The following is a 16,011-nucleotide window of genomic DNA, read 5'->3' on the forward strand; positions in this document are numbered from 1 at the left end:
AGTCATAACGTCATAGAGATGGCCACACTTTAGTAATTCCTAGAGAATATTTGCAATTTCAAAAACTTTTAAAATTCATGAGTAGCTGTTAAACAAAGAATATAGTAAAAAGATAATGTTTTTGAGACTTTTAAAAAATTTATTATGTTGTCTTATTGAAGATGTTTGAAACACTTTGCAGACCATAAAAATAATGTTGCAGAATTGTATTTTCAGACTACAAAAGATAGTTATGATATATTGTTAAACAAAAAAATTAATTCATATGATTATGAGTGCAGTAAGTAAGAAGTAATCTAGTAAAATCCTCCTATGTGCTAAATTATGGAATATGACCAGTTTTCAAATTTTTTAAAACATATTTAAAAAAATTTTTAAATTAACTTTAAAATTCATTTTACTCTTGCCTAATGCTCAAATCAATCTGATTAGTTGACCGCCATTTGCCTAAGAAAAGCTTCAAAGGAAATCTCTACTTTCATCTTTCATAAAGAAAGCCAAAGAGAAATTAGGAAGATCTAGGGGTTTTCTTAATAATGTTTTTAAGAAGATGCCTGTTAGGTGAATACAAATGACTAAAACAATAACTGGCCTTGGCAGCCTCAAAAATCATAGGTATGAAAAGTACTTTGTCAAATTGACATACACTGTTGAAGGGAGTATAAATCGGCTCGATTTCTGTGAATAGCAATGTGGCAAAATTTAAAATGCATATACCATTTTTTCTAACAATTTCCTTTTGAGAAATAGCCAGTCAATGTAGTCAGATACAGTAGCATCTACCAGTATATTCAGAGCATCTTTATTTGTAAAAGATACGAAACAACATAAATGCACCCCCCCCAAGTCTGATTAGGAAAAAAATTATGCTATTTCCATGCAACTCAACATATTGTAGTAAAATTTTCTTACGGGCAGCTTATTGACTCATATAGAACCAAATCCAAGATGCATTGTCAATGAAAACAAGCCATATTCAAAGCAGGGTGCTTGCTGGGCTTCTAACTAAGAAGTTCCCCCTAAGAAGATACAGGTGGGCTTCTATTTGTACACAGAGTATATGTGGAAATTTTCCAACTTTGTAGCTCCTGGGGATTAAAGCCAAAAGAAAACTTATTATTAAATTTGAATTTTGAATTCTTTAAATTATGATTACACATTACTTTGTGAAAGAGGACCACGTAATTACTTTTTTTTTTAAGAAAGTACTTTCTCAGTTCCAAAGTGATATTGCATGTTTGTATGAGTGGACTAGCCATATGAATCGAGCTACTCTCAGACCCCACAGTCCAGGAAACCAGCCCAAGCACGAGAAAAATGGAGGGACAATGGGGACCCGGGTAGGCTATCTGGAGTCAGGAGCCTTGGGTTTACATAAATGCATAAGCTGAACTGGAGTCGGTAGGTATGGTGTAAACATCCATCCTAGGATAGCGTTTCTTTCCTGGTTATGTACTATCTATCTACTGAGTACAGGTGGACCAGGGCCTCAGCGATGAATCTGATGGATCTCTCTAACAGTGGGGAATGTGAGTCAGAAAGGACGAATTTTGTTGTTGTTGTTGTTGTTGCTTTTGCTGTCTTATTATTAGGTTGTAGCAGGAGAGGAAGGTGGGCTTTGATGCACAACGTAGATATTCTCCTGCTCATAAAGCCAGACTTGCTGCAGATATTGGCAGAGACATTGCTAGGATGCTAGTAAATATAGGAAGGACAATGGGATAATAATAGCTCTAATAATGGCCATCATTTGTGGAGCACTGACAAAGCAGAGGGCACTGGGCTAAAAGCTTTGCGCACATTATCTCTCTCAGTCTTCACAGCCATTCTAGGCAGTCGATGTTTTGATTGATAAGGGGACTGAGGCTCCTAGAGATAAATTAACTAGCCCCAGCTCCCACCACCAGTGAGCAGCAAAGAAAGACTCAAACGCAATCTGCCTGCCTTCAAAATCTTTAATCACAGAATTTTGATGCCAGCTGGTAGGCATGAGTTTGGCTGGGAAGCCTGGGAATGAAAGTTATCATCCTTACGATGTTGTCTTTTCTCTCACCCTGACAGGATCACAACCACAGCTGCCTGCATGATGGATCTACGGAGATATCCTCTGGACGAGCAAAACTGCACCCTGGAGATTGAAAGTTGTGAGTTACTTGGGCAGGGGAACAAAAAGGAGGGATGTTGGCTTGACCCAATTAAATTCAACCTCATACTGAGTAATTGGTACCAAGATATTTTAACTACACTATCCTGCCTACTTTTCAAAGGGTTCACAGTCTAGTGACATTTTCCTTTATAATGCTGATTTAAGGTTCATTTCAATAGTTATCTTTTGGAACCATTAAGGAAAGTCTACTTATTTTAGCTGGACAATTTATAAACTCATACTTTCTCCTTCTCAGAATCAAGTTTCTCCTAAGGCCTCCTAATACCCAAGCTGCGACAATAACAGGGAAAATAGTTTAATATGAAAAGACTTTGTGAGATTGTTTTTGGTTCTATAGTCTGTCTACCTGAAGGACTGTAAATTGTTGTCTTTTAGAAAAACTGTGTTAAAGTCTTGTGTGCAGTCATCTTTCTTCAAGGGAAGAACAAGATGATAAATGGTATTTATGAGGCTTGTGGTTTAAGCCAAAGACTTAATGACTGATTTTGGTTTGTCCTCTTAGGTTGTTTTTCATTGATTGCTTTACTGAATATTTTAGTCACTAAGATTTAATCGATTGCTTATCTTTGTTTCATTGTTTCTCAACTATCAACGTTCAAGCATTTGAGCCCATTTATACCAGGCAAGGCCATTTCCTGGTATTCAGGGGCACAGAAAGTGCAGTAGGTAATTCAGAGCATTGTAATACCACTTAATGTAATGTGAGAAGAGATATATTTCTTTAGATCATTTATTTTTTTAATTTTTTATTGAAGTATAGTTGATATACAATGTTGTGCTCATTTCAGGTGTACAGCAAAGTGATTCAGTTACACATATACATAAATATATGTATATAGGCTTTCTTAGATTCTTTTCCATTATAGGCTATTAAAACATACTGAATATAGTTCCCTGTGCTATACAGTAGGTCCTTGTTGTTTATCTATTTTCTGTTGTATATATTAATCGCAAACTCCTAATTTAAGTTAAATAAATCCCTTCCCCCCACCCCTTTCTCCTTTGGTAGCCATAGTTTGTTTTCTATGTCTGTGAGTCTATTTCTGCTTTGTAAATAATTTCATTTGTATCATTTTTTTGATTCCACCACATAAGTGATACCATATGATATTTGTCTTTCTCTGACTTACTTCACTTAGTCTGATCATTTCTGGGTCCATCCATGTTGCTGTGAATGGTATTATTTTATTCTTTTTATGGCTGAGTAGTATTTCATTATATATATATATATACATATGCACACACACACACACACACAGATATAGATATAGATTCAGACACATATACATACATACCATATCTTCTTTATCCAGTCATCTATCAATGGACATTTAGGTTGCTTTCATGTCTTGGCTATTGTAAATAGTGCTGCTATGAACACTGAGGTGCATGTATCTTCCTGAATTAGAGTTTTCTCTGAATATATGCCCAGGGGTTGGATTACAAGATCATAGGATAACTATTTTTAGTTTTTTAAGGAACTTCCTTACTGTTCCCCATAGTGGCTGTAACAATTTACATTCCCACCAGTGGTGTAGGAGGGTTCCTTTCTCTCCATACCCTCTCCATCTGTGGGCCTTTTAATGATGGCCATTCTGACTGGTGTGAGGTGACACCTCATTGTAGTTTCGATTTGCATTTCTCTTAGTTAGATCATTTAAAATACTTTCAAAATGGTAAAGAAAAAGGGAAAATTTCAGGTGATCTTCTAGTATTATTAAAGAATAAATGTATTCTCCATTGTCTGATTAATAAGTAATTACATTCTAGTTTCTACTGAATACAGACATAGACATAAAGATGCTTATGCAAATATAGATATAGATTCAGACATAGCCATTGATCTGTTACCAGTAGAACTTGGAATGAACAAGAAAATTCATGAACTATTCTTTAATTAATATTCTAATTTTACAATGCATTAAATAAATAAGTTGGTTGAAAGGTGTTAACATGTGAAAGTATTAATGGTGACTTTTGATTTAAATGACAACCAAATTCAAACTATAGAATGAAATATAAGCTCAATTATTTATTAATGACTAATAATGTTTTATAAATAAGGCAGAACTTTAGCTAAGCAAGTAAACCATTAGCTTTTGGAATTGACATAGAAAGAGAAGGATAATTCACGAATTGCTCATTCATATGGGTTGCATTTTACCCTTGACCCCTATTCCATTGATAGTGATTTTTTTACCTTTGCTTCTGCTGGACAACATTAGGATATGACAGTCTGTCAAAATTCCAAGATCTTATATTTACATCATTCACTTAAAGAAGCAATGAATTTTGACAAGTGCTTGAATTGATTCTGTGCATAAATTCAAAGTGCTAAAATCATCAGCATTTTCTCCCAAAGTGCATATTTTATTTTATAGGCAATTTTCTTTTATACAGGCAATTTTCTTTATTCGTATTTAGACAATAGATGACTTTTGGGTTTATTTATCATATCACACAATGAGCAAAACCAAAACTATAAATGAGGTAGAAATGACTTTGTGGGGTAAGGATGGGGGAGACCCAAGCAATCAGAGAGTCAAAAGTTATTCCGTACTGTATAGCACGGGGAGATATATACAAGATCTTATGGTAGCTCACAGAGAAAAAAATGTGACAATGGATATATATATGTTCATGTATAACTGAAAAATTGTGCTCTACACTGGAATTTGACACAACATTGTAAAATGATCATAAATCAGTAAAAAATGTCTAAAAAAAAGTTATTCTGAAATATGGTGTCAGGCAACGGGTGACCACCCAGACATATAATAATCATTGAGGCAATTCAATAAAATGCAATCAGTCCTCTGGACAGATGGATGAAGCATAGCAACTGGGACCCTAAAACCAGTCAATACAGAGGACTAGGGGCAGATGGCGACCATCATCAATGTGATCCAACAACAGGTCACAAAACTCTAGTTCCTAAAGTTGTTTACCTAAAGCAAAGCAAAAACTCAGGCCTGTAAGAACTGGTGTAGTGAAAAGTCTGTGAAGACAGGAACTTGGAAGAAAGGGAAAGAAAACAAGGAACTGCCTTCTATTTGCCAGAAAAATGCTAGGCATTAATAGAATACCTCTCTAACAGAAGTCTTTCCAACAACATTTGAGAGAGAATGTATCTGAGGCTCAGAGAAGTAAAATAACTTACCTGGGGCCACAAGACAAGGATAGTGGTGAAGTGGGGACTCAAACTCAAGTAATTGACTCCCTGTAATAGAATCCTGCCATCAGCTGTGAGCAAGGAAGCAGAACATCGGTGATTAGAAGTACAGCACCCATCAGAACCACTCACAGCTAGGTCGAGGATGCTGAATCAACTAAAGACTGGTCTATATTTCCTAAAATTATCCCTGATCAAGGTTAGAGTAGATCCTAGAAGCTGAAGCATAATTTAGCTTTTAGGTCAAGGGTCAAATGATTGTGGAGAAAGGGTAGTCTGTGGATGCAGGAAACCAAGTGGTCCTGATTCCCTTGATGTTACCCTGAAATAAATTTAGAAGCCTCAAATGGCAACATTTCTTGGCCCTAAAACTGTACTTAAAGTGTATCCCTTCTCAATAAGAGGTAAACCAATGTAAAGAGATCCTGAATCTTAAGAGTAGTAACTTCAAACAATGAAGTAACATACGGCAATAATATGGAGTCCAAATGAGCTTTGCTTGTTCCTGCCTAAGTACGTAATCAATATGTTGCTAAGTGTTAATAAATACTGAATCTGTTATTCTGTCTGTTTTTTAACTCTTCACAAGGAAACATGTGTTGCATTATTTGCTAAAACAGCTCTCCCTGATTTGACATTTTATTAAGACTACAACTCAGCTTTAAAGTGATTACAAATGAGAGGGTCTAGTGTCAGTTGGGGAATAAGAATGATAAGGTAGACATTCCGCCAGTATAAGATTGAACCAATCATAGTTTTGTGACAAACAGAGTAGAAATTTTACCTACCTTACAGACTGTACTCATTTGTATTCTCTTTCATTACAACCCCAAGGATAGAGAAATGTTTTCCTTGGGTAGGTCCTTTGAGGAAAATTGAAGATGTTTTGCTTTCTTTAATGTCATCTAATCGAGTAAAATTAGAAAGGCCATAAAGACTTGTTAAATTGAAAGTTTACTTGAACTTGGAGCAGATTAATAGCTTCATAGCCCTGGGATGCTATAAAATAAGTTAATGGCACATGGAAAAATCAATCAAGGAGTTTAGTACTAAGAAGATTAGGAATTAAAATCAATAAAGCTATCATGTGAAGGTTTGATAGCCACAAGCCTCATGGAAATATAGAAAGGGTTTGGGACAACAGTCATGGAGGCGTCAAATGTCTTTCCCTGTTTATTTTCTGCAGTGGCTATTGAGGGAAATCTCACCCTATCTCACATTCTCAATGTCAGCAGTCAAGGCCGTCTCTCACTATACCCAACCCCCAAAGCAGAAGCCACTTCAGGTCTGAAATCTCTCAGAAGTCTCACCCATCTTCTTCTCAACACCCTTATATCGTCACCATGCTAAGTTAGCCCTCTGTATTTCAGCGGAAGTGGAGCTCCTGTGCCTTTTATAGCTGACCCTGCCCTCAGTGCTCAGGATTTCCATCTCTTTCTTCCTCCTCTGGGAACTGATTTTCTCAGGTTCACACACACCTCCACCCCTGATCTTTCAGATCCTCATTCTCACTCTCTCTACTACCTCTTTCTTCACAGCCTAAAAAAAAAACAAAAAAAACAAAAAAAACAACCTGTAATCGCTTCTCGTCACAAAACACCTCTCCTCTACCCTCACACCTCCCCTTAAGCTTTTCCTAATCTATTTCCTTTTGCAAAATTACTTGAAAGAATGGTCTATATCCTTGTCTATTGTCTGAGCAGCCTCTCAACCCACTGTAATCTGGAACCTGCTGACCCATCTCCCGTGTCCACTGACAGTGTTCCCAGAAAGGTGAAAAATGACCTCTCTTTACATCTTTTTTGCAATGATCTCCAAATCTGTATCTTCAGCTCAAATCTCTTCTAAGCCCCAGAAGGACATACATAGCACTCTTCTGGGCATAACTACTTTGATGTTTCAAAGGCATCTTAAATTTAATTGGCTTAAAATTTTTTTTATCAATTTTCCCCTCACAAATGAGTTTCCTTCCCAGCCTCCTTAATCTCATTATCCAACGAGAATCCTAGGATTAACTGTTGACATCTCTCTCTCCATTACATTCCTCCTATCCAATCTATTGTCAAGTACTATCCATTCTACTCGCAAGATATTTATCAAACCTTTTCATTTCTCTCCAGCCCTACTGCCACCAATCTTCTCCAAACCGCCATGACTTCTTGCCTGAATCATTGCAGCAGTCTTCCTGCTGGTCTTCTTGCTTTCACCCCTAACTCCCTCCAACTCATTCTCTACCCGGTAGCCAGAGTGAACTTTGCACGATGTAAACTGGGTTATGTTATTCTGTGCTTTAAAATAGTCAAAGATTTCCCATTGTACCAAGAAAACTCTCCACACTTCCTCATTTGACTTTCAAGTTTCTGGGTGACTGGCTCTCCCTCAAAATTAAAAGTCTGGTTTTAATTTTTTCAGATAAGATTTAAGGCAGGGAATTTTTTTTACTTGCAATAAAATATTCTTTAATTTATATAATTTTATATTCATGCTTTAAGACTATCTCAGAAATTTAAGATTGTAAACGTGTCAACCAAGAGCCAAATAGAGGAAACTTAACATTCTAATTATTTTAGGAATTTTCATAAGCTGGTAACTGTGAGGAACCACTGTGAATTTCTTGCTTCACTTGGGTCATGAACTGTCTGCATCACTCCCACCTGAACCACAATCAATTTATCAAACAAAGGTAGCATTTAGTGATACCTGGTTATTTTTACACTTATTTCTTATTTTAAAGAAATGGTTTAGAAACTTTCAACTTGGGCATTGTCTTAATATATTCAATTTAATGAACCATCTATTCAGTCCACCTCTCAGTCTCAGAATATTGTCATTGTGTTGATTTAAATGCCTTGGTAGTAACAACATGTGCACAGAAGGCCAGGCCATAGTCAAGTTTGATTATTTCCAAAATAATTTTTTCCTTGCCCACAAAAATAGCAAGTAACAAGAAAAATGTGATAAAATGGCTTAAATTAACTATGGAAAATTCGCTGAGAAAATGTGAGGTTTACAGAGCTGGGATGCTAAGTGTTACTTACATAATGTGTTACATTCACACCTGGCAATAAAATAAGTACAGTGTCCAGACCTGAGGCAGGAGCAGCTCCACAAAGGTCTGCCCTTGTAAAGTCACATGTGAAGAACTGTGTCCAATTCTCAATGCCATGTTAAGATAATTTCCTTCAGAGCAAGAGACCAAGATATTTAGGAAGATGATGATAGGGAGGCATACTAGCCTTTTCTGGATGTTTTAAATGCTACCATAGAGAAGAGAAATCTTATTTTTGATGTTGCCCCATACATTAATTAGGATTCTCCAGAGAAAAAGAACCAGTGGGATATATATACATAGAGAGTGAGAATAAGATTTATTATAAGGAATTGGCTCATACAGTGATGGAAGCTGATATGTCCTGAAATCTGCAGGGTGAGTCAGCAAACTAGAGAGCTGCTGGTACAGTTCCAGCCTGAAGGCCAGCAGGCTTGGGACCCAGGGAGAGCCAGTGTTCCAATGTGAGTCTGAAAACAGGAAGATGCTGATTGTCCCAGTGCAAAGATAGTCAAGCAGAAGGAAGTCTTACTCTGCAGAGGGTCAGTCTTTTTGTTTTAACTGAGGCCTTCAACTGATTGGATGAGGCCCATCCACACTAGGGAGGACAGTCAAACCAATTCAAATGTTAATCTCATCCAAACCTCCCTCACAGGAACACACAGAATAATGTTGGACCAAATATCTGGGCACCTGTGGCCCAGTCAAGTTGGCACATAAAATTGACCATCACGCCCAGAATGCTAGCTTTGAACCCATTCAATTCAAATAGCATTTTTTAAACGGTGACCACAAGCCACACTGTGTGCCAAGTGCTAGTGATGTAGTTGCAACCATGCAGACAGGTGGCAGAAGTTGCAGGAAGGCAGATGCAGAATTGAAGAGAAATACTATCCAATGAGCAGACGTGCCCATTCATAGGAAAAAAATACCCCCTTAAGAAAGACTTCGCATCCCACAGAGACACTTCAATTAATTGGAAATGGCCACCTACCAATTGTAATGTAAAAGATATTCCTCACTAACAGGGCTGTTAATTATACTACCTTAAATATCTCTTTCAGCCCTAAAATCTAGAACTCTGGGAGTTTATTCAGTTTAGTTACATCATCAGTAAATTACTTGATATGCTTGCCTAAAGCATTGGTTATAAAGGGATCCTGATTTATGAAGGATATTAGAACATTAAAAGTGTTATGAATACATGAACATATAAACACAAGGAAAAATATGAACTATAGGACAATTAAAAGCAAAGCCTTTGAATCATTCTTACTTTATTGCTGCCGGCCAAATCATTCATTCTGATCTGAAATCATTTAAAAATAGCACCTACCACATTCTGCACACTTTCTATTCACGGATGCTAAACACTGAAAATAACAGAAGTAAATTGAACTTCATGAATGATGCATGGCTTCCCTTGCTTTATGTCCCCATTGTCAAGGAAATTAGCAGCATTGGCTATCTCCTTAGATAAATTTGATTTTGCCATATTCAGTAGACTACTTAATGAAAATGAGTATTTCACATTTATGTTCATAGAAATGTTAATGAATTTTAGTGTCTGTAGCTTTTTTGATGAGCAGAGGGGTGGGTGTAGGGAAGAAGGGAATCTTCTCTGAATTAATGTATTCCTTTTTCCAGGCTGCTTTCTTGAAACTGTGGAAAAATAGTCTTTCCAAAAAGTCTCCGATCTTTTAAAGTTATAAAAATAAAAGCCAGTGGGGGATTGGAGTTCCTTTTATGAAAATTCGTTTCACAATCAACTTGTCTATAAAGTTAGCCTTATAGCTGTTTGCTGCTACCCTATAGATAGTATATTTTCCATGCATGGATAAGTGACTGTGTAGATTGGTGAGGAGACCTCTGACTTACAGAATTAGATTTCTGAAGTTTCTTCTCTTCTGGATTCTCTGATGGATGGCCATTTTCCCTCTAGCTTTCCAAGAGAAAGTCAAAATAAAGTTTATCACTTTGCCTAAAGGTTTTAGGTATTAACCAAATACTTTAAGACACAATTTGTAATGGAATTTTGGCCTTCTAAAACTGAACACCCTTCTAAACTGAGTGCTTTGGTTCACTTAGGATCCAAACTTGACAATAATGATTGCTGATATTTACTGACTATACGTCATGGGCCAGGCACTTAAGAGAAACCTCCCATTGACTCTTCACTAAAACCCTCTTGTTCTACTCCATTTTACAGAAGAGGAAATCAAAGCACCAAGGTAGTTACTTGCTCAAGTCACAAGACTGTAGTGGTCCACAAGAGATTTGAACTCAAGCAATCTGACTGAAGCATCCAGGATTTATTCTTCTTCTATACCGTCCTCAGAAAACTCCTCTTCAGCTTCCCCGCTGTGTGTGAGTTGGGTGGTTTTGAGATATGCTCTATCTGAATGCAAAGCAGACACCTGAGAACAAAGCAGATTTTAGTAGGTCCTTCTCCTCTCTTCTGACTCAGTCTCAATTCAGTACCTACATGAGCATTTATTTTCTGACATTCTTGCCAATGGATGTTGATACAATTTAAGAATAACTATTATTTCACCAAGTCACTTCTATAATTGCAACAGATCCCACAATGTTCAGAAACCCTCTCTTTTCTAAGTGGACACTGATCCTCTTCCCCATATCATTTTAGTATCGTGTTAAGCTTGACTGACTGTAATGGTGCTGTAGTTTCAAAGTCCATTCCTTAGTCACAATTGTGATGCATGAACATCTATAACCTTGGAAATGGACATATTCTCCTGAGAGGTCTTGACTTGGATGGTTCTGTGAACCACATCCATATAGAATCATCTGTTAATATAGAAAATGTAGTTTCCATTTGTGTCAATTTCCATGTTTAAATTGCTTCATTCTTCTCTTTAAGATCAAAGATTTTAAAAGAGAGATCTTTTTAATATTGATACCATGACCCCAACTCAGACGAATAAAATCAGAATTTGTAGAAGATGGACTCATGTTACACAAGCACTTCTTATGCTCCCCTCAATGATTTCCATATGAGGTCGTGTATGACAGCCACTGCTTTAAGGCTGTTGTGCTTTAAATTTTTGCTTTTCTCTTTTTCTTTTACCATCGCCTCTAACAGACCCAGTTCTCTAAATGGGAAACAGAATGGAAACACAGAAATGAGAGAAGAAAGTACAGCAAATAGCATCTTTTCAAAGGAAAAAAAAATCACTGAAATGATCAAAGGAAAAAATTTAAACTATTCTTTCCTTTATCCCCTCTGGCAGAAGGCTCCATTTTTTTTTTAAGTGCATACCTTGAAAGAAATAGACCAATAGACCCTGCCTTTCATTGGAATTAAGTGCTTCAATCAGATATTGAAATCCATGTAATAATAAGTCAAGTTGTTACAAAATGCTACTCTATTTTAAAGCCTCAATATATGTAGCACATATTGATATGAACGCAATCAATGAAACATTAATTTGTATTATGGTGCTGTGGTACATCGAGTTTCCTACTTTGGAAAGAGAGGCAGGGGTACCAGCTGTTTTAGTAACATTATCTATCATGTTTAAAAAAAAAGCTAGTTAACAATTTACTCTTGAATGAATACACAGCAACAGGCTTTACAGGAATAATTTCATCAAACTGAAACTGAGCAAGGTCTATTACTTTCAACCATAAGAAATGAAATAAGAAGAATTTCTGTGTTCATTTCCCTTTCCCACTCCCTGTCCTGTAGGCACTGACTGTACTCATTCGATGGTGTGAAAGAGCAGAGCTCCCACTAGATGACTGCATTGATCCCAAATACGTTGTGTTCTCAGTACTGACGTCATGTAGACCTACCGCTCAGACAAGACATTTCAATGAGTAGAGCCATAGGTGCCTGCTCTCACCTTAAAAACTGTCAGCGTGGGAACCCATCCCTTGTCTGATAGGCTCCCTGAAGTGCTTGTCAGACATTCACACACTTACAAGGATCTTGTTAAAATGCATTCTGGTTTTATGAGCTTGGTCTGGGGCCTGAGAGTCTGCATTTCTAACATGTCACCAGGTGATGCTGGCGCTATTGGCCTATAGACCACACTTTGAGTAGTGGGAAGCTGGAATACATTAATAAAAGAAACAAACAAACAAACAAAAACCTGTCTCACCTGTGCTCCTACTCAATCTGCTTTCCCAATCTGCTTGCTTCCTACTGAGATTTAAGTAATTAGCCTTTGTCACACTGGTTGCTCAGCACTTGATTCAAGAGAGTTTTGGGTTTTCAATTAAGTGAGGCAGAAAAGTCATTTTCAGATGACCTGAGGAATTCCCAAACACTGAACTCTGAAACTTAGATGCTGTTTGGCGCCCTGGGTGGGTAAAATTCTTGACTTACTATTTAATACATGAACGATTCCCAGATGTAGTATGTCATCAGTACTCTTAAGCCCACATTAAAAATAATATTTGTTGACTATTTTGTACTTAGAAAGGATTTAATTTTAACAAAGGGAAAAGTAATGACAAGTACTCTATTTGATTTTACTTGACTTCATGTCCACAAATAAGAGGTTTTAGTGGACTTTCACTATCTAGAGACCTGGGGTTTAACAAGTCACTCTGAAGAACTCAATTTTGCCAGACTTTATGTTAGCTACTTTGACGTGAATCTTTCTCAGTAGAGAATCCTAAAAATCATTTGTTCTCTTCTGATGATTCAGGGTCATAACCGTGATCATTTTTCACAATGTGCTGAAGCTCTGGCTTCATCTGAGGCAAAGGGAGGTGTAAGAACTTGCACTATGATCCTTACCACGACCTTAATTTAAGAGCTACTCTTTGGGAGTATCTTCCTTGGTGGGGTAATGAAAGCCTCTTTCTACAAAATTAATGCGTCAGCAAAAGAAATATCCATCTCTAGTCAATTAGGCATATTTTTGCAACTCAAAAAAGGTGTTTTCCTGTCATGGTTCTCATTTTAAGTAGCGTAGTCTCTTCATTAGGGATCAGTAATAACTCTTCACGAATCATTTGTTTCAATGTCTCAACCATTGTCCGGGTCCTCAGTTTCTGCTGCTTCGTCACCTTCCTCCATCCTGACTGCTGTGCTGATGGGTTCTCAAGTCACCTGCTTCCACACAGTATCCAGTTACTGAGTTATACAGGCTTTTACATGTAATCCCCTATCCTCACTGTGGCTGCCATTATTCTGTCTCTTCCTCTTTGAATTTGTACGTGCTTTATATGCCAAAACAGTACCTTGCTCTTTAGAGGAAAGATATTTAACATAATTTCCTTATGACCATAGATTGAAAGTATTAGGAAGTGTCTCCCTCAAGAAATGCAAAATGATACGTCCCCTATTGTCCTCCTGTTGATTTACTTCAAGCCTTGAATCTAGTAGCATAACCAAAGGACCAAGCCTGAGTTTGCTAAGTTCTCACAGTTTCCTAACCAGGGTGTAGAGTTATAATAAAACTACATTTTCTCCCTAGATTGCATGAAGTTTAGGAAGGGGCAGCAGTCTTCTGCTACTGTGATACCAGGTCATAGTTACTCTTTTTAAACTTTTACTTTGAAGAGAATTTAATGCATTAGCAATATTAAAAATTCTATCTTTTGTTCCATTTGGGGCTGAATAATAGTAGCAATTGGATGATAACAGTAACTGAACACTCTTACCACTAATGCTAATAATAATACAGCTAGAAGTGCTAGGTTAGAAGCAGCAGAAGCTAAGCCGCAGCGTGCTGAGAGAGTATGTCTCAGATACTGTGTGCATCTGCCGAAATTCAGACTATGGAAACAGCAACCGCCTGCGGCAAGCCAAGCTCACTCGGGTCAAGGTGAGTAGTATGTTGAGTGGACCTGGGGACATGACTGCAGCAGAAGGTTTAAACATGACATGGATGACACAGGACACCAGCTCTGAGTCTTATACATCAGTCCAACAGAATTCACATAGGAAGTGTCCTTTAGTGGAAAGTTCTTTCTTAGACAGCAAAGAGCTACTCTTATACGTAAATTGGTCTTCTCTGAGTGAAACCTCTGAGAAAATAGAAGGATGGACTTACCATCAACTGAATTGAGGAAAGCTTCAGGTAGAGCCCAGAAAAGTGTTTAGACATTTTAAATTTGTATTGTCTGTTAGACATCTAAGTGGAGATATCAAGTTTACAGTTGAAAGTCTAAGTCTCAAGTTCAGGGTAGAGGTCCTACCTGGATATGTAATTTTACAATTCATGAGCTTCTAGATGTATTTAAACCCATGAATCTAGATGACTTCACCAAGGTAGTTAGTATAACTGGAGAAGAGGTCCAAGTGCTTTGCCTTGGCCAGACTAATACTTAGAGATAAGGGAGATGATAGAAACACAGCTATGACAATTACTTTATGCCAACACACTGCATATAACAATGCATTTAGTCGCAACAAGGACTCTACCATTAGGTACCATTATTGTTTTCATTTTACCAATGAGGAAACTGAGTCACAGTGGCATCACCTAATTTTTCCATATTTACACCAAGTAAGTGACAGAGTCAAATCAGCAAAGGAGACTGAAGGGGTGATCGTTGAGATAGGAGGAAGCCTAAGAGAGAAGAGTAGGCTGGAACCAAGGTAAAAAGTATTTTAGAAAAAGAGGTGTTTGACTGGGTCAAATATACATGATAGAACAAGTTAACTAAGAACTGAGAATGGATGATTGGATTTAGCAACGCAGAGTGCTGGGAGTGAAAATCTAAATGTGGTAGATGTCAAGGAGGATAGGAAAAGAGAAAGTGGTTACAGCAAGTGTAACAAACTCCTTTACTTTTACTTTTCAGGAGAAAAGAAAATTTGAGTGATAGCCAGAGAAGAACATATGATCGAGAGAAATCTTTTGTTTCTTTGTTTTAAGATGGAAGCAATAAAATCACGTTTGTATGCTAGTGGGAGAAATCCAGTGGAGAGAGGGAAATTGGCAGTGTAAGAGGGGAAGAAATATTGCAAGAGGGTTGTCACTGAATGGGGTGGAGGAGGTAAGACTCAGTATAAAAGCAAATAGCTTGTTATGATGTAAGAAAAAGCTCAGACAGTTCAACTATACTAAGAAAAGGCACTAACCCTGGTAAATAAGTAGTTACGATGGTGATGTCTTGTGGAAATTTTCTTCTAATTAACTCTATGTTCTTAGTGAAGCAGGAGTCAAGGTAATCAACTGGATGTATTAGGGGATTGAAGAGAGAGAGTACTGGGGGGTTGAAAAGAGGGGAGAAGATATAATTATCTACCAGAGTGGACAACAGAGTAGGCTGAGAATGTGGCATGCTCACTGGCAGCATTGAGGATATTAAGTGTGACCACCTAGCATGTTTCTGTTTTCCTTTCACTGTGTTTAGTAGGGTGGCTTCACGTTTAGGGAAAGTACAACAGTGAATTTATCCATGATTGGGATTTTTCCCTTGCAAGTGCTGGGAAGAGAGCTAGGGAAGAAGGAGGGTGTATAAAAGACAGTGATTATAATGCTTGTCTGTGACATTTAAACTAGGCCAGGAGACAGTAACAGTTATGAGGACGCGAGGGACAGCTTAACTGTGGTTAAATTAATGGACCATAGGGTCTGATGGGGTTAAAAAATTTTGGAGTCAGGATATTAGAGAATGAGATGGGAAAATAGGAGGTTA

General features: G+C 37.4%; 1 protein-coding gene across 1 annotated transcript in view; it reads left to right on the forward strand.

The window, feature by feature from the left end:
- Window positions 1-16,011, forward strand: part of GABRB1 (gamma-aminobutyric acid type A receptor subunit beta1) — a 333,351-nt gene that overhangs the window by 239,339 nt on the left and 78,001 nt on the right. The window contains exon 5 of the mRNA XM_032496919.1: window positions 2,062-2,144. Coding sequence (XP_032352810.1) covers window positions 2,062-2,144 — 83 coding nt within the window. The remainder of the gene's footprint in view (window positions 1-2,061; window positions 2,145-16,011) is intronic.

Source organism: Camelus ferus, chromosome 2 (assembly GCF_009834535.1).
Source record: "Camelus ferus isolate YT-003-E chromosome 2, BCGSAC_Cfer_1.0, whole genome shotgun sequence".
Classification (NCBI taxonomy): domain Eukaryota; kingdom Metazoa; phylum Chordata; class Mammalia; order Artiodactyla; family Camelidae; genus Camelus; species Camelus ferus.